The sequence below is a fragment of the Mustela erminea genome, chromosome 2 (genome assembly GCF_009829155.1).
Source record: "Mustela erminea isolate mMusErm1 chromosome 2, mMusErm1.Pri, whole genome shotgun sequence".
Lineage (NCBI taxonomy): Eukaryota > Metazoa > Chordata > Mammalia > Carnivora > Mustelidae > Mustela > Mustela erminea.
The window spans coordinates 15,687,767-15,712,419 of NC_045615.1; the positions used below are offsets into that span (position 1 = coordinate 15,687,767).

Below are 24,653 nucleotides of genomic sequence, written 5' to 3' on the forward strand. Positions count from 1 at the left end.
GCAAGATTTCCTTCTTTTTAATGACTGAATAATATTCCATCATATATCTGTATCTATATATCTCACAACTCCTTTATCCATCCATGAATTGATGGATACTTAGGACTGCTTCCATAATTTGGCTATTGTAAATAATTCCACAATAAATATAGGGGTGCATGTTCCCCTCTGAGTTACTGTTTTTGTATTCTTTGGGTAAATACCTGGTAGTGTGATTACTGGTTTGTAGCGTAGTTCTATTTTTAAATTTTTGAGGAACCTCCATACTATTTTCCAGTGGCTACACCAGTTTGCATTCCCACCAGCAGTACAAGAGGGTTCCTTTTTCTCCACATCCTTGTCAACACCTGCTATAACTTGTGCTGCCGCTTTTAGCCATTCTGACAAATGTGAGGAGATAAATCATTGTGGTTTTGATTTGCCTATCTCTGATGGTAAGTCATTATGAGCACCTTTTCATGTCTTTTGGCCATCTAGATATCTTCCTTGAAGAAATGTCTGCTTGTTTTCTGCCCATTTTTTATCTATTTTCTGCCCATTTTTATTCCATTTTAATTGGGTGGACATTGAGTTGTATCAACTCTTTATATCAGATATGTTGTTTGCAAATATCTTCTCCCACTCAGTAGCTTGTTTCCTTTGATGTGCAGAAACTTTTTATTTTGATGTAGCCACAATATCCCCATAATAGAAGATATATCTAGAAAGAAGTTGCTATGGCTGATGTCAAAGAAGTTACAGCCTGTGTTTTCTTCTGGGATTTTTATGGTTTCAAGTCTCACATTTAGGTCTTTAATCCATTTTGAATTTATTTTTGTGTATGGTGGAAAAAAGTGGTCCAGTTTTCTTTTGGCTGCCTGTTGCCGCCCAGTTTTCCAATACCTGGTTTGTTGAAGAGACTTGTCTTTTCCCTGGTGGATATTCCTTCCTGCTTTGTCAAATTAATTGACCATACAGCTGGAAGTTTATTTCTGGGCTTTCCATTATGTTTCACTGATCTTTGTGTCTATTTTTGTGCCAATATCATGCTGTTTCGATTACTACAGCTTTGTAATAGAACTTGAAGTCTGGAATGGTGATCCCTCCAGCTTTGCTCCCCACTCCCCAACCAAGGTTGTTTCGGCTATTTGGAGTCTTAGTGATTCCATATGAATTTTAGGATTGCTTGTTCCAGTCCCAAGAAAAATGCTACTGGCATTTTGATAGGGATTGCATTAAATGTGTAGATTTTGGATAGGATGGAGATTTTAACAATATTTGTTCGTCTAATCAATGAGCATGGGATGTCTTTACATTTCTTTGTGTCCTCTTTAATTTCTTGCTTTAGTGTTTTGCAGTTGCCAGAGTTCAGTCTTTCACCCCTTTGGTTAGGTTTATTCTTAGGTATCTTACTATTTTTGGTGTCATTGTAGATGGGACTGTTTTCTTAATTTTATTTTCCTTAGATTTTATTTCTTTGAGAGAGAGAGAGAGAGAGAACAGGGACTGGGGGAGGGTATGGTAGGGACAGAGGGAGAAAAATATCTCAAGCAGATTCCATGCCGAGCATGGAGCCTGACATGGGGCTTGATCTCATGACCCTGAGATCATGACCTGAGCTATAATCAAGAGTCAGATGCTTAACTGACAGCCACCTAGGCACCCCTTAATTTTGCTTTCTGATGTTTCATTATTGGTGTATAAAAGTGCAACAGAGAGAGAGCACTTGGGTGGCTCAGTCGGTTAAGCATCTGCCTTCAGCTCAGGTAGTGATCCCAGGATCCTGGGGTGGAGCCGAGCTCAGCGGGAAGCCTGCTTCTCCCTCTCCCACCCTCCCTGCTTGTGTTGCCTATATCACTGTGTCTCTCTCTGTCAAGTAATAAATTAAATCTTTAAAAAAAAATTTGATAGAATTTGCCTGTGAAGCCATCCAGTCCTGGGCTTTTGTTTGTTGAGAGTTTTTTTGTTAACTGATTCAATTTCTTCGCTGGTGATCAGTCTCTTGAGATTTTTCATTTCTTCCTGTTTCAGTTTTGGTAGTTTACATGTTTCTAGGAATTTTTTTCTTGTACGCTGTCTAATCTGTTGGCATATAGTTTTTCATAATATTTTCTTGTATTTCTATGATGTTGCTTATTTCTCCTCTCTGATTTTTGATTTTGAGTCCTTTCTCTTGTTTTCTTCTTGATAAGTCTGGTTAGAGGCTTATCAATTTTATTGATTTTTTTTCAAAGAACCAGCTCCTGGTTTCATTGATCTGTTCTATTATTTGCTTAGTTTCTGTATCATTTATTTCTGCTCTAATCTTTGTTATTTCCTTCCTTCTGCTACTTTTAGGTTTCATTTGTTCTTTTTCTAGCTCCTCTGGGTGTAAGAGTAGGTTGTTAATTTGAGATTTTTCTTGCTTCCTGAGGTAGGTCTGTATTGTTACTTCCCCGTTAGAACTGCTTTTGGTGCATCCCAAGGTTTTGGAATATTGTGTCTTCATTTTTATTTATCTCCATGTACTTTTAAATTTTTTATTTCCTGATTAATCCGTTCATTGTTCAGTAGCACGTTATTTAGCCTCCATGTATTTGTAGCCTTTCCAGATCTTTTCTTGTGGTTGACTTCTAGGTTCATAGTGTTATGGCCAGGAAAGATGCATGGTATGATATTCTTGAATTTGCTGAGGCTTTTTGGTGGCCTAATATGTGATCTTTTCTGGAAAATGTGTATTCTGCTATCTTAGGATGGAATGTTCTGAATATATCTGTTAAACCCATCTAGTCCAATGTGTCATGGAAAGCTACTATTTCCTTGTTTCTGGTTGGATGATATGCCCATCAATTTAAGGGGGCTGGAAAAGCCCTGTGTTATTATTGTTATTATTGCATTACTATGGTTTGTCATTTATGTTTGTTATCAACTGTTTAATGTATCTGGATGCTCCCATGTTGGGTGCATAAATATTTACAATTGTTTTATCTTCTGTTGGATTGTCCCCTTTATCATTATATAGTGTCCTTCTTTGTCTCTTATTACTGTCTTTGTTTTAAAGTCTATTTTTTTAAAGGATTTTATTTATTTATTTGACAGAGAGATCACAAGTAGGCAGAGAGGTAGGCAGAGAGAGAGAGAGGAGAGAGGAGGGAGAGAGGGAGAGGAGGCAGAGAGAGAGGAGGGAGAGAGAGGAGGAGTCGAGTCCCCCCCCGACTTGGGACTCGATCCCAGGACCCTAAGATCATGACCTGAGCCGAAGGTAGAGGCTTAACCCACTGAGCCACCCAGGCGCCCTTAAAAAGTCTATTTTGTCCAATATAAGTATCACTACTCCAGATTTCTTTTGATACACATTTGCATGAGAGATGTTCCTCCATCCCCTCACTTTCAGTCTGCAGGTGTCAGTTGGTCTAGAATGAGTTTCCTGTAAGCAGCATATAGGTGGGTCTTGTTTTTTAACTCATTTTGTCACCCTGCGTCTTTTGGAGAATTTAGTCCCTTTATATTCAAAGTCATTATTGATAGATATGTACTTATTGCCACTTTATTCCTTGTTTTGTGGTTGTTTCTGATGTTTTTTCTGGTCCTTTCTTCTCTTTTTCTCTTTCATGGTTTGTTAGTCTTCTTTAGTGATATATATGGATTCCTTTCTTTTTATTCTTTGCATACCTATTATTTTTTGATTTGTGGATACCATTAGGTTTGCATGCATATAGCCATCTATATTAAGTTGATGGCTGTTTGAGTTTGAACCCATTCTTTACTCCTCTCCTCCCTATGTTTTAACTATATGGTGTTATATTTTATATCCTTTTATTTTGTGATTTTTTACATAAATATTCACTTTTACTGCTTTTGTGTTTCCTACCTTCATATTATCACTTTTGATCTTCCTTTCCACTCCAAGAGTCCTTTTTTTTTTTTTTTTTTTTTGGGTTAAGATTTTATTTATTTGAGAAAGACAGAGTAAGAAAGAGCATGAGAAAGGGTCAGAGAAGCAGACTCCCCGCTGATCAGGGAGCCCAATGCAGGACTCGATCCTCGGACTCCAGGATCATGACCTAAGTCGAAGGCAGTCTTAACCAACTGAGCCACCTGGGCACCCCTATCTGGGAAACTCTTTATCTCCTCTTTTATTTTGAATGATAGCCTTACTAGATAGAGTATTCTTGACTGAAGATTTTTTCCATTCAGCGCTTTGGATATATCATGCCACTCTCTTCTGCCTTGCAAGTCTTCTGCAGAAAAATCCGCTGATAGCCTTATGGGGGGTTTCCCCTTATTTGAACTGTCTTCTTATCCTCTGCTGCTTTTAAGATATATATATATTTTTTAATCATTACTTTTTGCCATTTTAATTACATTACGTCTTGGGGTGGATCTGCTTTTGTTGCTTTTATTGGGTGTTCACATTGCTCCTGGATGTGGATATCTGTTTCCTTCCCCAAATTAGATAAGTTTTCAGCTATGACTTCCTCAAATAAATTCTCCACCCCCCTTGATCTCTCTTCCTCTTCTGGGACACCTATAATATGAAGGTTATTATATTTGATGGAGCCACTGAGTTCCCTAACTCTACTCCAATTTTTCATAATTCTTTTTTCTCTTTTGTTCAGCTTGATTATTTTCCATTACTTTGTCTTATAGGTCATTAATTCAGTCCTCTGCTTCTTCCATCCTGCTATTCAGTCCATCAAGTGTGTTTCCCATTTAATTTATCCAGCTCTTTATCTCTACTACGTTATTCCTTATCTCTGTCTTAAGTACTTTACTCATGTCTTCTATTCTTTTCTCAAGTCCAGAGAGTATCCTTTTGATCATTGCTTTAAGTACCCCATCACACATGTTACTTATATCTGCTTCGCGAAGATCTCTGGCTGTGGCCTTATCTTTTTCCTTTCTTTCCTTTTCTGTCCTATTCTTTCTAAGTCTCTGTGCCTGTTTCTGTGTGTTAGGAAAGTCAGCTATATCTCCTGTTGAGGGTTATGGCCTTATGAAAAAGTCCTGTACTGCACTACTGTGTACTGTACCCAGTTCCTCAGGGCCTGGCGCTTCTGGAAATGTCACCAATGTGTGGTGCACATGCTTGCTGTTTTATCCTAGCTGATCTACCCTTTAGGCAAGTCATCTTCAAAGGCTCTCTTTGCCTTTTGTGAGTAGTGCTTGGCCCCTGACCTGAATGTAGTACATTTTAACTACGTGTGCTCTGGTCAGCTTGTGAATGAGACCTGTCACCACTGCTATCTGAACAGGGGCTCCACAAAACTTCTGAGTCAGGAGACACAGTGTAAGCAGGACTTTGGATCTGTCTTCTGGGGAGGGGACTGGCCAAGTTGGGACTGAGGCAAGCATGACAGAGAAAGGCAGTTCCACAGGAGAAAAGGCACTTGAAGTGAGGTTGGTATAAGCAAGTTAGGTAGCAAGTGTGGGCGCTACACTGATTCCCACAGGTGGCTGTGTGCTCATATGAGGGATGCAGGAGGGAAATGGTGCCTGTTAGTTCCTTGCTCATGGAAGGGTCTCTCCTTGAACTCTACTTCTCTGGGATGTGTTCTTGAGATGAGCAAATAACCTCTGCACTGTGTGTTCCAGGCGCTCTTCAGATTACTGTTTATATACTATGTCATAGGTTGTTTGCCTAACTTATAAGAGCAGTGCAATGCCCTCTGGGCTCTATCGTAGCCAAGCCCACTGACCTTTAAAATTCCAGTCTTTATGTCCGCTGGTAGCAAGAACTCCCCAAATTCAGCCCCTCTAACTTGCCAAGCCAATTGCTATGGGGATTCATTTTCCCTGTGTCCTCCTTGGTATGACAGTGTTAGTCTGTCTCTCACCCTTCTCTGTCACTGCGGCTCACTCTCAACCACAGTGGCACGATCTCTTTCTCTCCCAAACTGTATCTCTACACTTACTACCTTCTTCAGAGTGGCCTCTTCTCTACCTTTAGTTGTGTAGTTTGTTCTGCAATTCTTCAGGTCAATTTCTGGAGTATTTAGGATGATTTGATAGTTACCTAGTTATATTTGTGGGATGAGGTGAGCCTAGGTTCCTCCTACTCTGTCATCTTCTAACCTCTCCCTGTACTTCTGATATTTTTAATAATTCACTCTGTGACACTGTCAAAGATGGATTTGGTGCAGGTAAGAAAAAGTAGACTAGGTAGGAAAAGACCAAAATAATCTAAACAAGAAATAATGAAGGCCAAAATATTCCTACCATTGGTGGTAGGAATGGACAATGCATTTCACATCTTTTGGAAACTGAGTGGACAGAGGCACCATGGACTAGGATGGAGACAAAAGATGCATGAGCAAGTCTGAGGTTAGTTTTGGTTATGTTATACTTGAGGGTATACAGGCAGTCAAAAGAGAGATGCTTAACAGGCACTTCGACAAATGCCTGAAGCTTGAGGAGTGGTCAGAGCTGGAAGTCAGCATATAACAATACTTAGAAATGTCAATGGATAATCACCAAAGAAGGCATGTATGGTACTAAGAACAGTGGACCCAGGATCACAGAAAACAACAATTTTTAGAAGCAAGCAGAACAAGAAGAGACCTTAAAGAAAGCAAAGTAATCAGAGGTAGGAGGAAAAGAAGAGAGAGAATGGTGTCAGGGAAGCCAGGCTTATTAGGTTGAAAGGCTGATAAGTTTTTGTCTTCCATAGTGGCAAGCTCATACAAAATGCTGAAAAACGAAACATCAAGGCTTATCTACAGAGTGTGTTATCTGGGGATATGGAAGCAGACACCAAGAAATCAGCTAAGAGTTAAAAGTGCTTGTCCTGAGGGGGAAAATGGGAGGTAAGGGGTTTGAAAATATAGTTGACCTTTGAACAAGCAGGAGTTGAGGGATGACAACCACTCAACTCAGTTGAGTATCTACATATAACTTTTGACTACCCAGAAACTTAATTACTTTCATAGCTTACTGTTGATCAGAAGCTTTACTGGTAACAGAAACCATCAATTAATACATATTTTGCATGCTATAGGTATTATACACTGTAATCTTACAATAAAGTAACCTACGAAAAAGGAAGTTTCAGGAAAATCATAAAGAAAATACATCTGTAGGGGCGCCTGGGTGGCTCAGTGGGTTTAAGCCTCTGCCTTCGGCTCAGGTCATGATCTCAGGGTCCTAGGATCGAGCCCCACATTGGGCTCTCTGCTCAGCGGGGAGCCTACTTCCCCTCCTCTCTCTGCCTACTTGTGATCTCTCTCTCCGTCAAATAAATAAATAAAAACTTAAAAAAAAAAAAAAAGAAAGAAAGAAAATACATCTATAGTACTGTACCTATGGGAAAAAAATCTGCCTGTAAGTGGACCCATGCTGTTCAAACCCATGTTGTTCAACGGTATTAATTTCTCTTAAAGAACCCTTTACACTAGGTACAAATAAATAAAAAAAACCACTTAGTACAGGGAGAAGAGACCAGGATTGGTGATACATTGTATATGAAAGCTTAAGGGTTTAATTAACCACAAACACAATATGATCCAGGAGATAAGACTACCAAACAAGTCAACATAAACTGTTATTACCAAGTATAATACTCCCATCCAAATAACAGATTGAATTTCTATGATCATACCACACACACACAATTTAATTCTGGATATCATGTTTTAAGAGGGTCCAAATCCTATCTTTCACACTCATCTTTTTTATCCTAAAGCCCCTACCCTAATTCTAGCTCTTAACCTTACTCCTTGATCAAGCCAAGAGTATCCTAACTGGTCTTTTTGGCAGCAAGCTACTCCACATCTTGGATCCAAATTAATTTCCTGGAAGTCTATTTTGTTCTTATCACTCTCCTCAAATATCTTTAACAGGTTCCTATTACCCAGCTTCTTTACAGGACATTTAAGATCTTTTACAAGCTCATTCCCAAACTAACTCTTTACCCTAATGTTCTACTGCTTTCTCAAATCAATTATCAACCCCAGTCAATCTGAGATACTCACTGTTCCCTGCACACATCATACTTTTTTTTTTTTTTAAAGATTTTATTATTTATTTATTTGACAGACAGAAATCGCAAGTAGGCAGAGAGGCAGGCAGAGAGAGAGGAGGAAGCAGGCTCCCCGCGAGCAGAGAGCCCATTGCGGGGCTCAATCCCAGGACTCTGGGATCATGACCCGAGCGGAAGGCAGAGGCTTTAACCTACTGAGCCACCCAGGCGCCCCACACATCATACTCTTGTAACACCTCTTAGTGCCTTAGTTCCTTGTGCCTTTGGTCCCATTATTTTTCAAGCCTACTCTTCTCAGCTTATATGGGCATCATTTATATGTCAAGTGAGTGCCATGCTTTCTCTTGGGCTTTCCCTAGTCTCTTTTACTTCAGGGACATCTTTGTCCTCTGGACTTCCATAATGCTTCCCACCATGTCAGTCACTTCACAAATACCATATACAGAATGCCTTTGTACCATTAATTACCTTTCAAAAGTACAAGGGGTGACTGGGTGGCTCAGTCTGTTGAGAGTCCTACTCGTGATTTCAGCTCAGGTCGTGACTGTGAGATTGGGCCCAGTATCAGGCTCTGCACGCAGCACAGAGTCTGCCCGATTCTCTCCTTCTCCCTCTACCTCTTCCCTTGCTCACGTGCTCTCTCTCTGTCTCTCTCAAACAAAATCTTTTAAAAATAAAAGTACCTTTTATAAGTATCAATTGTATCAAAAGCCATGAGCTTAAAATGGCCAACAATATTTATCATATTGAGATAGTCACCATGTCTCAATTTATACCTTTATGGCCATCAGAATATCATCTACTCCTTTAAGCATGAGTGTTTTTCCTCACCATGACCTCATAACATTCTGCACGTGTCTCTACTGCAGCACAAATCATAATACATGGATTTTATTAAACTGAATCTAGGATGTTACATGGAGGCAAGGACTTCTGGCAGAAGAGATATACAATCAATATTTCATGAACCAAACTACTCACCCCACTGGCAGTTCTGATGGGTTTTGCCTTTAATTTGGGGACTAAGACCTTTCGATACTGAGGTGGGACAGCAGCGATGATATCCACCAGGCGGGGCTGTGCTGAAAGGCCATATTTGGCAGCTGTCCTGGTTTTCACCCTGGAAGTAAAGCACCTAGCATTATCAAGATCATAATATTTCAAGGCATAAACTTGAAACTACCAAAAGAATGACCTACAGATGACATCATCAACTCCTGTCACCCTAGGTGATGACAACAGTGGCTTTAACATTTGTGAGTATCAGAAAAATAGAAGAAAATCAGGAAATCATATCAACGACTTCTTCTCTTAGCCTGGAGTACCAGAAAGAAAACAAGATGACTAAAGGGAAGGGTCGTAGGACAGTGACACAAGGTAGGTCTCATTCAACAAAGTGCTCTGGCTTTCAAGGGTTCCACCCTTTCCTCAACCTCAACACTACAGCATCTGGGATTAATTCTGTTTTAAGGGACTGTTTATTACACTGTAGGATTTTTAGCAGCTTCATCGGCCTCTACCCACTAGCACCCTACTTTCCATTGTTAACAACTAAATGTCTCCTGACATTGTGAAACGTCTCCTGGGTGGGTGGGAGGGTGGGTATCATGACTGGTTATGAGCCATGGTCTTAGACCAGACAAACAAACAAAAAATAATTTAAAGGAAAGGTGAGCAGAACTGAATAGTAAATAAAGTATATATATTCTTAGTGTTTTAAAATTTTTCCTAATATAAAGTAGTGTATACATAAAAAACAGAACATAAAACATATAAACATTCTTTAACATTTATGAAGCAAACACTTATGTTACTGCACTCCAAGGAACAGAATATGATCAGCACTTCAGAAGACTATACGCTTTCCCGATTATAACTTTATCTCTAATTCCTAGAAATAACCTTCAGTCCAGCCAATAATTCCTTGCTTTTCTCTATTATTTTATTGGTTTCTTGTTTCTTGGCTGCTAGCAAACCCTAACAGCAAACCCTAATTTCTCATTTTAATCCATCTAAAAATATTGTGAAGTATTTGCATAATTTTCAAACGATGTTAATTTAGTACATGATTTGTAAAAAGTACCAAGTACTTGGTAGGCCAAAAGGTATAAGGCATAGTTGTTTTACGCCCTATGTTTGTATGTTTGCATGTTTTCAGATGGGCATTCACAAAGCTAAATGTGTAAGTGATAAAAATATATGTGATAAAACACACATACAATAATAAATGTGTCCAGAGTTCAAGAGAGGAACTCAGTGTGTGCTGGGGAGACAGTCATGAAAACAGGTGAAAAACTGGCTTTAGACAGGCAGTGAAGACATGGAGATGCCACTGAGAGCAAACAAGCTGATTTATGTGAAGACATAAAAACAGGAATGCACATATTTTAAGATATATGGTAGACTTGATAGAAAGCAGGACATTTTCAATATAAAGCTACAGAAGTTTAAAAAGTAGGGTAAGTTGAAGCCAGACCAAGAAGGCTTACATAATAGGCTGAGGAATTTGCATTTAATTTCATAAATGTTGGAGACATACTGAAAACTACTGTACAGTTAAAAGTTAAAAGATAAGAATTAACCCAGCAAGAGATAGAGGATGAAAGCATAAGCCACTGCAGTAGTCCAGAATTAAGTTCAAAATGGGTCGGATTATTAGTAGTGGGAATGAAAGTGAGAGTCATAAAGAAGAAGAGAGTAAGCAAAATTTAAATACTAATTGGATCTAACAAAAACAATTTGAAGAGGACACTAGAGTTTCAAGCCTGGGTAAAGGTTAACACAATTAAGCAAAGAGGACATCTGCAGAGAGGCTGGTTTTCAGGAAGATGTTAACATAAACTATAGATATACTATATTAAAGAGACTGACAAAAATATACAAGAGGTAGAAATGTTCTCTAGAAATAAAAGACTTTTGTAGAATTAGCGGTATAGTCAACAATGAGAGAAAAGCAACTTCTAAGGACAGGATAGAAAAATCAGTAAAATATAACTCCACAGTCAAGAAAGGATAGTTAAGGGTCACCTGGGTGGCTCAGTGGGTTAAGCATCTGCCTTTGGCTCAGGTCATGATCCCAGGACCCTGGGACTGAGCCTTGCATCGGGCTCTCTGCTCAGCAGGAAGCCTGCTTCTCCCTCTCCCACTACTCCTGCTTGTATTCCCCCTCTTGCTGTCTCTTTCTCTGTCAAATAAATAAGTAAAATCTTAAAAAAAAAAAAAAAAAGGAAAAAAAAAGACAGTTAAGTAACTTATTTATTCTTTTAGCAAAAATTTATTAAGTGCAATATTCCAAGAAGTGATAAAACACTGCAGTATCTCATACAACAGGAAACAGCCTTAAAAAGGCCATGCTGTGGTGATTAGATCACTGATGACCTACCTGGGAGTGGAAAGAAAACCCTTTCATTATAACAGATCTACATAGTGAATATCTAATGAAAACAAAAGATGTAGAGATGAAAGACTACTCTTAACTGAGAATGTAGCAAAGTCAAAACTACAGATGAACAGGTCATAGAGGCTATAAAGTAGGAAAGGGTTGTATTAGATCAAGGATATCCCAAAGGCAGGGTCTTCTTGAGAGAGTTAATGCTTCTTCTGAGATAGTAGGAAGGGAACAAGGATGTGAAGTGATGTAGCACAGAAGATAACATGGGCTCTGAGACAGAACAGACGATGTAATTCCAAATCCCAGTTCTGCCAATTACTAGTTCTTTACTCTTAGGCAAATTATTTAATCTTCCTCTGTCTCAGATTATCCAACTGTCAAATGACAGTTACGTAAGTACCTAACTCCCACAGTTTTTGAGAAGACCAACTGAACTAATATAATAAACTACTAACAGTGATTGGGACATAGTAAGTGCCCAATGAATATTAGAAGCCATTAGTATTACTAGGCTATGAGAGAATTTTGCCATAAATGAGAGACAGGGCAGAGCAGAAAGCTAAGTTCTTATTTAAATTTAAAATGTGAGAAAGAAAACAAGTAGTATTTATAATTTCAATAAAAATATCTACCACCTAAGAACAGGATCGCCTTCTTTGTTTTATAAATCAACTTACTTATTCAGATCGATGTCTTTCCCCTGTTCATGGGCTTCAATTAGTTGTTTAATAACGTCTCCTATAGTCAGCATCATCAGCTCAGCAGGGCTGAGATCTCCTAGAAAAATAATATTTAACAATATAAAAATTCATTTTATCCAGTAAAGTTTTTGTATTTATTTTTTCCTCCCAAAATAATTCCAACCATCCCAGATGAACAGCTCAAATTTACAAAAAAACACCAAACTTCCACTGTTTACAGTTTGATCGTATCTTTTGTAACTTTAATTAAAACAAACTTGCTTCACCTATACATGGGAAGAACTCACTTTACAAGCACAAACATTGTAAGAACGATAAATACAGGGAAGAAGAGAGACAAACTTGCAGAGAAAGAACCTAATTGCACAAGAAAGCACCAAAGTGGTTAAAATAGCTTCCCTTTATCTCCAGAATTATAATGACATTTAGATGCATTCTTTCACCTAACTCTCAGAATGCAGTAGACAGAACAGGAATATTTGCTTTTCCATTAAAAATGCCACCAAGTGGTAAGGCTGAAACTCAAATCCAGGTACCCACAGAAGTAATATTACAAAGCAATGCAATGCTACTTTGTAATACAAAGGATGTTGGTTCTGTACTTGCTTAAGGATCTTAATGCATCTCTAAAATATAGTCTATTCACCATCATGACCCTCTGGCAACTGAGGCTGACGTGACAAGCAGAAGCCGACAAGTTCTTACATGACCCCATTCCAATTACAGTAGATTGGTTCAAGGATGGGCACCTACCCAAGTCAGGCCAAGTGGAGTTCTTTCCTCAAGACAAAAAAATGCCAGTTTCCCACCACTGATAAAAGCCATGAGACTACGGCTCGGGAACTGCCACCAAACATAATGCCGGCCTGTAGAGAAAGCTAGTGCGCAGAGACGATGGAATCATCAGAGAGAAGTATAGACGAGAAAGCTCTGGCAGTTATGGAGCCCCTTCATTTACTTTATCTCATTCGAAACCTCACAACACTGTAAAGTAGATGTTGTTAGCCCCTTTTACAGATGTTAAAAATTAAAGTAAGTTAAGATGCCATTGTAAATGGCATAGTTAAGACTCAAATCCAGGTTTTTCTCCACAACTTCCACCCTTTTATCACTAAACTAGGCTGCTTCTTTAAAGTTAACACATACAATGTTGAGAGGAAAAAAAAAGTCCATCTATAATCAGAGGCTAAATGCTTTCGAAACCATGTAATTCAGCCCTCCAGAGTTCCAAAAAGGCGCTTCAAGAACAATATAACAGAGATAGGATTGGTGGTGGTGCCAGAAGAGGAAAAGGGAGGAAAGGAAAGAAAAGGAGGGTCTCTTTCTTCATTAAACCAAAGCAGCTCAGCTTTTGCATCTTTAATATACTGAAGCGAGGAAAAGAGGATTCAGGTGATAAAAATAAAGATTTGAAAACCACAATATATAGCTCTTGAGTATATAAAAAATTAACTAGAGAAGCAAATTAGTAAGAAAAGGCTTCATGGAGGAAATGGCACAGGGGTCTTTAAAGAAAGGAAAGGAGGGGACAAGCAAAACAGAGGGGAATTCAGAAGGAACAATGTCAGGTATAGGAATTACCTATCTTTGTGTGAAGAAGTGTTGCCTGACAAGAATATAGGCTTTCTGATAAGGTTCAATAAAAAACAGATTACAGGGTACACTGACTACTAGGAAAAGGCATTTAAATGGAGTGGAGAATTATATATTTTCAGGTTTGGGAGTAGAAAGATGAAAGTAGTGTTTTTAAAAAGTATATAAAATAAAGAAAATGATATAAAAATAATTCAGAAGGTGAAGAGAATACATATAATTTGATACTAAGTTAAAGGCCCTTGAAAGGCAACAATGTAAAAAAAAACCCACAAGATTTTAAGTAAAAAAACCTCGGACATTAGGCTCTCATCTCTAGATCCCAACCAACCCCTACTGGCTGTGTGATAATGGGAAGATCAAAGACTTGTGTACGCCCATTTCCCTGCCTGCCAAATTGGGATAAAACATACTCACTTGACAAGACTACTGCAAGAACCAAATGAAATAACACATAGGAAAGCCAAAGTATGTTCAAATATTAGTTATTGATGAAGGTGGTTTAGGAGGATGGTGGCCTAAATGATGAATAATAAACTGTGTCAAGAGGCAGGGCTTAGTGATAGATTAAGGGAAGAGTGTGAAGCTGTCTGGCCTGACAGTGTGAGGAAGAGCAGGGCAGAGGAAGAAGATGACTAACTGGGGGCATGTAATTTGATGCCATAAGACACCTGAAAATAACCTGGGCAACTGGAGCTGTTGTTCCAAGAAATGGTAGTGGATGCCCAGAGGCACAGTGATCAAAGACAGATTTAAAAGAAAAAATTGTGGTTTTTTGGGTGCACACACACAGTCTGACCATCAGTTCTACTTCCTATGGGATATAGATGGGATGGGATGGGAAAGTTACTTAATTCTTCGAATCTCCCGTGGGAATGATTCTACTTTCCATCACAGTGGAAATGATATCAACTTCAAAAATTATTAGCAAAGGCTCAATAACTAGTGGCTATTATTATCAATAGCTATCAATCATGATCAGACCGACTGCTCAGATGAGTGTACAGAGATAAGTTTAGAACTTGTGAGAAAAGACTTGAAAATCTGACTCCATCCTGTTGAAAACGAAAGATGGAACTTCTCCAGGGTAACTGAGGAGGTAGTATAAACGAAAAAAACTACACAGCTGACCCACAAAAAACGCAAGAACTCAGACTCTTCCTTTTTTTTTTTTTCAAACCCAGATCTTAAAAAAAAGAAAAAGAAAAAAAACCTGAAAAAAATACATAAAATGTATCCTAAAACAAATTTTAGCAAATTAAGAGACCCGAGAGCACGTTAAATCCACCGACCACGTTAACTCCTTGGAGGACACACCTTGGAATAGAGCTTTTCCTGCCACCGGTGCAAAAGACACCAAATGACTACCAAAAAGGAAGACGGTAAGGGTAGGCTGGTTTAAAAGGCGCAACAGGTAAAACGAGAAGGCAAGGGGCTGGAGCCGACACAGGGACTGACCCTAGGGTGGCAGGGCGACTGGCTCAGGCGGACGATTTCCGCGGGAAAAACAGCGTTCAGCACCTGACCGCCTAGGTGTTCGCCCCTTCCCTATCACCCTGCTTGCCTCTACTTCCTCTCCCTCCCTTCGGTACCTTTCCGCTTCTGCTTCATTTCTCCGCCGCGGCAGTAACCGCCGCCACACGCTGGGTAGCTACCAACTCGGACCTCGGGGAAAGTTGACAGCCACAAAGCAACCCCAGCCTGTCGTAAAATGACGGTCAACGTATCGTAAAGCTGTTCCCCGAAGACAGCCCGCGCAAAGGCCCGCCCCGCCCCTCAGCGGCGGCTCCCGAAGTTGCAGGAGGCGGGGAAAATGTGCTCGCCTGGGAGGTTTCTGCTGGGGTTTAAGGGCGGTGCAGGGGATGGGCTGAAGGTAAAGGACAGCTGGGGCTTGGGCGTTGGAAAGCTCAACCTGAGTAACAGAGCGGCCGGACAATGCTTATGAATAGGAGCTGCGCTAGCAGGCATAGATGGGAGTGTGAATGTAGGTGGTCTCTAAAGCGGAGCCCTGGACGCGCCACGTCCAAGGAGGCGGGGCTGAAAGGCGAGTGGGAGATCGATCGTCTGAGGGAAACCACCTAGTGTGTTGGAAACTAAATCAGAGCCTGGAAGAGACCATACAGGAATCGAGTATCAGTCTGAGGGGCAGGCTTTGACACCAGTTAATCACCTTAGTCTCAGATGAATGGCACAAATTATCGATAAACATCATGAAAGCAATGAAGATAACTCCAGAAAAACTAGCACACGCACGAAGTTTTGCAGAGTTTGGAGACAGGACTTGGGAAGACGCTTTCCCGAAAGCCATCCGTGATCTTTGTTCATGGGCCAGAAACATAGAACTCCTTTCATTAACATAAAGACAGGAACAGGTGCTGCTTCCAGTCTCTTTCTTCCCACTAGAACTGAGGTAACCCCAGGTCTTTGACCCCACCGTGACAATGAAACAGTCTTGGCCAAGTTTTGTGACTTCCCATCAAACCAAATTCACTAGTATTTGTCCTTATTGTCATTCTGGTACCAAAGAACATGTTAGCTTCCTTGAAAGTCTTTCATGATCGGACCCTCCACACTCTTGGTTTTCTTCTATTTTTTTTCCCATCTCTTTGGTGGACTCCTCCTCTACCTCACCTCACCTCAAAATATTGGTGTAGCACAGGCTTCACTTCTCATCCTTGTCTCTTCCCAAGGTGATCCCAAGAGTATCAAAGCTTTAAATACCATCTATCCAGGGCCGCCTGGGTGGCTCAGTGGGTTAAAGCCTCTGCCTTCAGCTCAGGTCATGATCCCAGAGTTCTGGGATGGAGCTCCGCATCGGGCTCTCTGCTCAGCAGGGAGCCTGCTTCCTCCTCTCTCTCTGCCTGCCTCTCTGCCTACTTGTGATCTCTGGCAAATAAAAATCTTTAAAAATAAATAAATACCATCTATCTGCCTCCACTTTTATAGGCCAGCTTCCCCATTTGACCTCTAGTTAGATCTTGGTATCTAGTTTTGGGCATCTCAAACAACAGAACTCTATTTTTATTCCATATCTGCCTGTTTCCCACTCTTCTTTATCTGAAGTCACGGTCATTCACCTTATCACTCTTTTGACTCACACAAGAGAATAAGTGAGGTGAGAAGTACAGTGGTAAATTTTAAAACATGGTTAGGGTAGGCCTTATTGAGAATATGTTATTTGAGCTAATGTTTGATATGCAGATATCAAGGGGAAGAGTATTTCAGGTAAAGCGAATGGTTAGTGCAAAAGTCCTGGGGTGAGGGGGTGCCTTGTATGTTCACGGAAAGTAACGAAGCCAGCATCAAATGGAGCACTGAGTGAGGGATGTGTAATAGAGAGGTGATGAGGTGGGGTGGGGTGGGTTGGGGACAGAGCAGTTTATATAAGACCCCATAGGCCAAAAGCCCTTGCCTTTTACTCTAAATGATGTGGGAAGCTGTTGGAGACTTTTTAGCAGAGACGTGATCTGATTTATAACTTAAAATTATCTCTCTCAGGGCACTTGGGTGGCTCAGTTGTTAAGTGCCTGCCTTCGGCTCAGGTCATGTTCCCAGGATCCTGGGATAGAGCCCCTCATTGGGCTTCCTGCTCTGCAGGAGGCCTGCTTCTCCCTCTCCCACTCCTGTGCTTGTGTTCCCTCTCTTGCCGTGTCTCTCTCTATGTCAAATAAATACATAAAATATTTTTAAAAAAGTAAAATAACATTGTCCCTATTTTCTGTGTTAGAAATAGTCCTGGAGGTGGGCATGGGCAGAAGCAGAGAGATCAATTAGGTGGCTATTTTCTTACCTATGCTACAGATTCCCAAAGTTGGCTGCACATTGGAATCACCTAGAGAACAGTGAAAAATTCCATCACCTGGATCACATATCATACCAATTAAATAAAAATATCAAGGGGTGGGAGCCAGTCAGGTTTTAAAGATCCCTGGGTGATTCCAATGGGAAGCAAAGTTTGAGAACTACTAAACGAGCCCAGAAATGATTATAATTTGAGTCAGGGTTGTAGGCTGTAGATGTGATGAGAAGTGTTCAGAACCTGAAAACATTTTGAAGATTTCAACAAGCTTTCCTGATCAACCAGATGTGAGATAGAAAGAAAGACCTCAACATCAAGACTGACACTGAAACTTTTGGACAAAGGGACTGGAACCATGAAGTTGCCGTTGGCTAAAATGGAGAAGCTTGTAGACAGAGTGGGGTTTTGCAGGGGCGTGTGAAGAGGTCAATCCATACTTGTCATGTTTGGGATCCTAGCGAGCAGTGAGCCCTGAAAAAGTTCAGGCTGGACCTACCAAGTGAGAGTTACAGGTACATAGGTGAAATGTAAAGCTACAAAACAGAGTAAGAGTGGAAAATAAAGAGAGGACTAAAGACCAAGCTTTGGGGACATTCAGTTCTTAGCAGGTTGAGGAGTTGAGGAATAATCAGCAAAGGAAGCTGAGGAGGTACCCCCAGGGATGTGGGAAGAAAACTAGGAGAGTGGTGGTTACCTGGGAGCCAAGTGCAAGTGTGTTAAGGAGGATGAAGTGATCCACTGGATCAAATGCTGCTGTTGAAGGGTCAAGTCAGATGAGGGCTGAAAACTAAGATCACTGGGGACTTTGACAACAAGAGTTTTATGAAAGTGTAGATGTGAAGGCTTGTCTCGAGAAGGTTTATGACAGATCAAGAGGAGAGGAACTTGAGACAGCGAGTTTAGACAACTCTTGAAGGATTTTGTCTTCAAGAAGTACAGAGAATTGGGGCAGTAGGCAGCAGGGAAAATGGTGTCAAAGGAAGTGTTTATTAAAATAAGCACTTGGTGAGTCAGTCAGTTAAGCAACTCACTTTGGTTCAGGTCATGACTTCAGAGTCCTGGGATAGAGCCCCACACTGGGCTCTGTGCTCAGCATGGAGTCTGCTTGACCCTCTCCCCCTGCCTCTCCTCCCCACTCATGCACTCTTTCTCTCTCTCTCCCAAATAAATAAATAAAATCTTTCAAAATAAAATAAAACATAATAATAAATAATAGCCAGTTTTTATGCCAATGGGAATAATCCAATGGAGAGTGAAAATCTGATGAATTGTAAGAGAAAGCTATTCTTCCTAGTCCTGCATTCGGAGAGAGGAGCACAGAAGAAGGGATTTGCTTTTGATGGGTGCATGGATAGTTCTTCTAGTAACAGGCTGGAAGGCAGAGCACAGGGGTGCAGATTCTGATAGATGATTGGTGTGGTGATGGGACTCTGAGCAAGTTTTATTTCAATTGCTTCAGTGTTTCCAGTGAATTCAATAAAAATGAAGCCTGGTAGATTTCCCAAACTTTTAACAGACCTAGCATTCAAGTGTCTGATAGCAGGCGTGAAGGACCACCATAAATAACCCAGGCAGCTTTAAAAATGATCAAAATTAATTTTAGTTATTAGGTACTTTAGTAGTACCTCTGATTTAGAATACGGTTAACTGTTGGAGCAAAGAAACAGCCGGTAGGGGGAGACCTAAGCATATGTGACGTGAACATAAGACCAAGGTGTGATTTTGCCCAGAAACAGAAGATCCAACACTGATGATGGTATTCATGTTGATGTTCTTTGCTTTGAACTTTATACTGTTATTTCTATGGTTCTTTTATGGACGAGGCATACCATCTTGCTAAAACTTCAAAGCAACTTTTAAGATCACAGTCTAAATATTTATCTTTAATTCTTTTTAACCTCTTTGCTGTCTGAATCCCCACTTTGGACTAAAAAATATCTACAGGTACTGACAGTAATCCTGGTAATGATTGACTCTGCCTTTGAAGGTCAAATGCTACCTGAAGCTGAAGGTTAAAAGTTCCTTTATTTCCCCTTACATGATGTGCTTATTTAGGTGGCCAAACAGCAAAGTAGAGTAGATTCTCCTTCTTCTCCATTGGACAGCATTCTAAAACTATTTGTTTTTCTGATTTAAAAAAAAGATTGATTGATTAATTGATTTTCGCAGAGAGAGAGAGAGGGCCTGCACGCAAGTATGGGGGGGAAGGGGCAGAGGGAGAGGAAGGGAGACAATCTCAAGCAGACTCCTGCTGAGCATGGAGCCTGACCTGGGACTTGATCTCACGACCCTGAGTTCATGACCTGAGCTGAAATCAAGAGTAGGATGTCTAACCAACTGAGCCACTCAGGCACCTCTCTTTTTCTCTCTCTCTCTTTTTTAAAATATGGATGTAAAATTTAAATTCCAAACAGATCTTTAAAACTGTATGACCCTCATTTCTACAAACAATCCAGTGGTATTTGGTTTTTGGTGAGTTTCAAGGCTTCGTTACCAAGAGTCAGTTTATCTTTTTTATCTACGTAATCTATCTTGGGCAGTGATCTTGTATTTGGAGTGTAGTGCAGGAATAAGTGCATTGTTTCTCTTCAGACTGGGGTATTTTTCCTATCCGCTCAAGTAAGTTAGATCCATCAGAATAGGGCACTTCGGTGGTTCAGCTGGTTAAGTATCTGCCTTCCACTCAGGTCATGATCTCAGGGTCCTGGGATTGAGGTCTGAGTCAGGCTTCCTGCTCAGCGGGGAATCTACTTTCCGCCCTATCCTTCCCCCTTGCTTGTGATCTCTCTTTTTCTCTCAAATAAATAAATAAAACAAGTCTTAAAATGAAGATTCATCAGAGTAAAATTCCCCCTCAAAGAAAGGATGCTGCAGAATGGATGCTATAATTTATTTGGAAAGAAAAGAATGACTAATAATGACTAATACCTGCCTGCTTGCCGAGAAGGATGTAAGATCCCCAATTAACACACAATTTAAGTTTAAATGAGACGGGGGAAATAGCATGAATCAATTTCTGAAGGGGGAGATCCTCATAAATAGCCCTCGGATGGCAAGTTAGTTTCACTTCTGCTTGTGTGAATGTGGCTTGTGACTGCAGCCACAAAGGGCTATATACCCCAGCTGGTTCCGCATATCTCTACCAAGGTGGAGAAACTGCCACCATCCCCTCTGTGGACTCCTAGAGCCAAAGCAGAAAAAGTGACATCTGGTAAGTCATTTCTCTTATGTAATTTTTGCTGTAATGTGTGCTTGGTTTAAAGAGATAGAATTCAGATTTACAGAAACATTGAGAAGATAAGAGTCCCCATATAACCCACACCCAAGTTTCTCTCCTATCTTACATCAGAATGGTACATTTGTTGCAATAAATAAATCCATATTTATAGCATTATTATTAACTAAGAGCTAAAAGTTATTCAGGTTGTCTTAGTTTTTTTTTTTTTTCCTACTGTCCTTTTTGTGTTGTAGGATCCCATCCAGGACACCATATTACATTTAATTGTTGTGTCTCCTTAGGCTCCTCTTGGCTGTGACAGTTTCTCAGACTTTGTTTTTAATGACCTTGACAGTTTTGAGGAGTGCTGGTCAGATATTATGTAGGCTTAACCCCTATTGAGATGTAACTGTTTTTCTCATGATTAGATTGAAGTGATGGGTTTAGGGGAGGGAGATCACAGAGTTAAAGGGCTGCTCTCATCACATCAGGTCAAGGGTACATACAGATGATTTGATCTATTAATATTCATGTTGACCTTCATCACCTGGCTGTGTGCAGTGTGTGTCTAGGTCTCTTTACTGTAAAGTTACTCTTCTTGCCTCCTTTTTGTATTGTCCTCTTTGGAAGGGAGTCCCTCTGCAAAGCCCACACTTAAGGAGTAGATGGTTATGCTCCCTCTTCTTGAGGGTAGAGTACCTACAAAAAATATTTGGAATTTTTCTATATGGAAAACTTGTTTCTTTTCCCTCTCTTAATCATCTTAAAGTAGCTTTTTCATGAAGGAAAGTGGGTATGACTTTCTGAATCATAAGGCTATGCAAAGACCAATAAACTAGAATTCAGAGGATCAGGTTTTTGCTTGAATTTTACATAAGAATGTGATTTTAGGCAAGTTACTAATCATTCCTCCCTTCTAAAAAACACAGCAATTTCAGTCATCATTAGGGGTAGTATTAATATCACATTTATTTATTCACTTGAGAGAGAGAGAGAGAGAGGGAGGGCATGAACATGGGGTTGGGGGGCAGAGGGAGCAGAAGAAGCAGACTTCCCACTGAGCAGGGAGCCTGACAAGGAACTTGATCCCAGGACCCTGAGATCATAACCTGAGCCAAAGGCGGCCACTTAACTGACTGAGCCACCCAGGCGCCCCTATTAATGTCATCTTATGCCTCATTAGCTTTGGTAAGCTTGGGGAAGCGGTGTGAGAGAATTGGAATTCATTTTGTTAGACTCTAATAATGCACGTTATGAAAATATGTGCTTATTTTACTTAACTCTTCATGTTGGGGGTGGGAAGGGGGGAGAAAATCATGTTATTCTAATAGCTCCTTTTCTGTATGTACTTCTGTGGGCTTCCCTTCTCAGGTTACAGTACTAGCTTGTATGTTAATGCTGAAAATGTAGTTCTTAACCTTTGGGGATTCGAAGGCCTTTGTTTCACTTTTGCTTCAGAGCTCATGTGTTTAAATGGCTTTTTTGGCACATAGCTAGCTTGGAAGAGCAGTGCAACGTCCAATAAAGTGGTTAGGACATGTTGCCAATACCAAAGGTACTTAAAACTTAAGAAGAAAGGAAATAAATCCTAAATGTCACCAACATTCCATCAGTTTATTAAGACTCTCCTTCTTATTTCATACTCCAGCCCACCTCTCTGTGGGAGGAGGTTAAGATTTCACCAAGGACTCTCGAAGGACAATGAGATAGAACTCTCGAGGTGATTGACTGATCGATGTGGACAAGAATGGAGTCAGATTATCAGTGAAAGTGGCATATGTACTCTCAAAACTAAATAGACTTGACCCTGGTGAATCCTTGTACTGATTTCTAATTTAACTGTCTTCATCAAATATTCTAAAAATAAATAACATTTTTACAGCGGCTTAAGTGCCTACAGACCAACCGTGCATGCAGTATCACATTTACTCATCGCAGTGAACTCCTGAAACAGGTCTCTTTGTACTTGAGATACTTATTTATATGTAGATAAACTGAGGCTTACAGAGGTCAGGTGATTTGTTCAGTGTTATGTTGGAGTCCTGGAACATGATCCCCGCATCCAGACATTCTGATGCCAAATCCTGAGTAATTTCCACTACGCCATTCACATTTTGGCATGTAAGCTCTGTGTGTATAGACACCTTCCCCCTTTATACCCTGATGTAGCTCCAGCACCTAGGAACAGTGCCTGGCACATAATGGACATGCAACAAATATTTTTTTTAAAGATTTTATTTATTTATTTGACAGACAGAGATCACAAGTAGGAGAGAAGCAGGCAGAGAAAGAGGAGGAAGCAGGCTCCCTGCTGAGCGGAGAGCCCGATGCGGGGCTCGATCCCAGGACCCTGGGATCATGACCCGAGCCAAAGGCAGAGGCTTTAACCCACTGAGCCACCCAGGCACCCCAACAAATATTTGATTATAGGAATGAATGAATGTAATTCCTGCCATTATTAATCTTACCATCTAAGACACACTTAAAAGATAATACCTCATTCCTCCAACAAATATTTATTCAGTGCTTACTACGGACCAAGCCCTTCCTACAGTTAATAAAAGTAGAAAGTAAACCAATTAATGATAAAAATGCCCCGTAAAGGAAGTTTATTAAGTTAGGCATTTTGATATTTTCCTATTAGTACTTCCTTGGGGGTGGGGGTGGGGGTGGGGGTAGGAGACAGAAATGCAAGGATAACAAGAATCATATCAGGAAGGGCTAATGCTGTGAAGCAAGGAGGGGTGAGCTGAGATTCTGGCTGTAGGAGAAGAGCTAGGGGGACAAGGACAGGCTGTTTGCAGTTCTTACGCACATTCAATTCCACATCACAAACGGAATGCAGTGTAAGTGTTCTCAGTCTCTCATGCCCACCTCTCTCTCTCTCTCTCTCTCTCTCTCTCACACACACACACACACACACACACACACACACGCACACACACACTGGCTTGTTTTACTTCTGAGGGCACTGAAGAATGAATGTTCAATCAAAAGCTTCAGTTTAAGCCCCAAGTACAATTTTATTGAGTAGCTTGTCTTAGTCCAACACAATAGCCTTCATTCCCAAAATGCCTCTTTGTCATGTATTTGAAGGGAGTGCTGTTCCCTTTCTTCTCCAGAGGCTTTATTTCTATAGTACCTGTGAGAGGCTGCTTGGTGGAATGGAGAGAGCAGTGACCTCGGAGTTGCTCTGACCTTGGACAAGTTCCTTTCCCTCTCTGAGCCTCATTGTCCATATCTGTAGAAGAAGGAGCTCAGGAGCATTCCTTACTTACTTCCACTATATGAAGATGTTCTAGTAAAGGAATAACTATTGCATTTGTGCATTTGATGTAAAAAAAAAAAAAAAGAGACATCAAGTAAACACAAACAAGAGAGGGAGAGTGGGAGAAGCAAGAACAACTATCAAAAGTCACAGTTGTTTAACAGGAAATGCGTTCTGTGCAACTTTCCCATATCAAGCTAAATATGCAGAGAGTCTCATTTAAAAGATGCTATTCTTAGGCTCAGTGCACATGAATGTAAATAAGTACTAAAATCAAAACTTCAGTGCTAACCTCATAGTTGCAATACAAGTGAAATAAACCACACGTGAAAACCTTGCCTGTATGAGCAATCAATTTGAACTCTTTTCAGTTGCTTCTCTGCAGCAGCCAAACTTTTACAAAATGCAACTATCACCACTGTGTCTTCTTGGGGGTAAAGTCAATGCCTACATCGTTTGAGGAAGGACTGTGCCCCCATGGCTTGTTTGCTCCTGAAAGTGAAATGAACCCGAAATTACAGGAATCTTGGTTGTGCTACTTTTGATGACACGGGAGCCCTAATTACACGGCAGGTGACATTTCATATTAAGAATTTTAATCTTTTTGGCATCCAACTAAATCCAAGAAGGACTAGTTCAATCTCTCATTCATATGGGGAAACTAAGACCCAGGGTGATAAAATGGCTTGGCTGAAGTGCTGCCAGCTCCTTTCACTGGTAGCAAAACCAGAGCTGTACCTTCCACACC

The 24,653-nt window shown here is 40.4% G+C and overlaps 2 protein-coding genes across 7 annotated transcripts in view; one reads left to right on the forward strand and one right to left on the reverse strand.

Moving 5' to 3' along the window:
- The window catches only part of ELP3 (elongator acetyltransferase complex subunit 3), a 94,413-nt gene extending 79,096 nt beyond the window's left edge, over positions 1-15,317 (reverse strand). Inside the window, exons 1-4 of one of the 3 annotated variants that reach the window (XM_032332321.1) lie at positions 15,214-15,298; positions 12,782-12,894; positions 12,005-12,104; positions 8,918-9,056 (exon numbers count right to left, since the gene is read on the reverse strand). In XM_032332321.1, the coding sequence (XP_032188212.1) occupies positions 8,918-9,056; positions 12,005-12,081 (216 nt within the window). In that variant the 5' untranslated portion in view covers positions 12,082-12,104; positions 12,782-12,894; positions 15,214-15,298. Of the gene's footprint in view, positions 1-8,917; positions 9,057-12,004; positions 12,105-12,781; positions 12,907-15,213 lie in introns of all 3 variants that reach the window. The other 2 variants (XM_032332320.1, XM_032332319.1) reach the window with 2 other exon arrangements.
- Positions 15,318-20,478: 5,161 nt separating this feature from the next.
- Positions 20,479-24,653, forward strand: part of NUGGC (nuclear GTPase, germinal center associated) — a 52,597-nt gene continuing 48,422 nt past the window's right edge. For 2 of the 4 annotated variants that reach the window (XM_032332322.1, XM_032332323.1), the window contains exon 1: positions 20,481-20,631. The gene's annotated coding sequence lies outside the window, so the exon portion shown is untranslated. Of the gene's footprint in view, positions 20,632-24,653 lie in introns of all 4 variants that reach the window. The other 2 variants (XM_032332326.1, XM_032332325.1) reach the window with 2 other exon arrangements.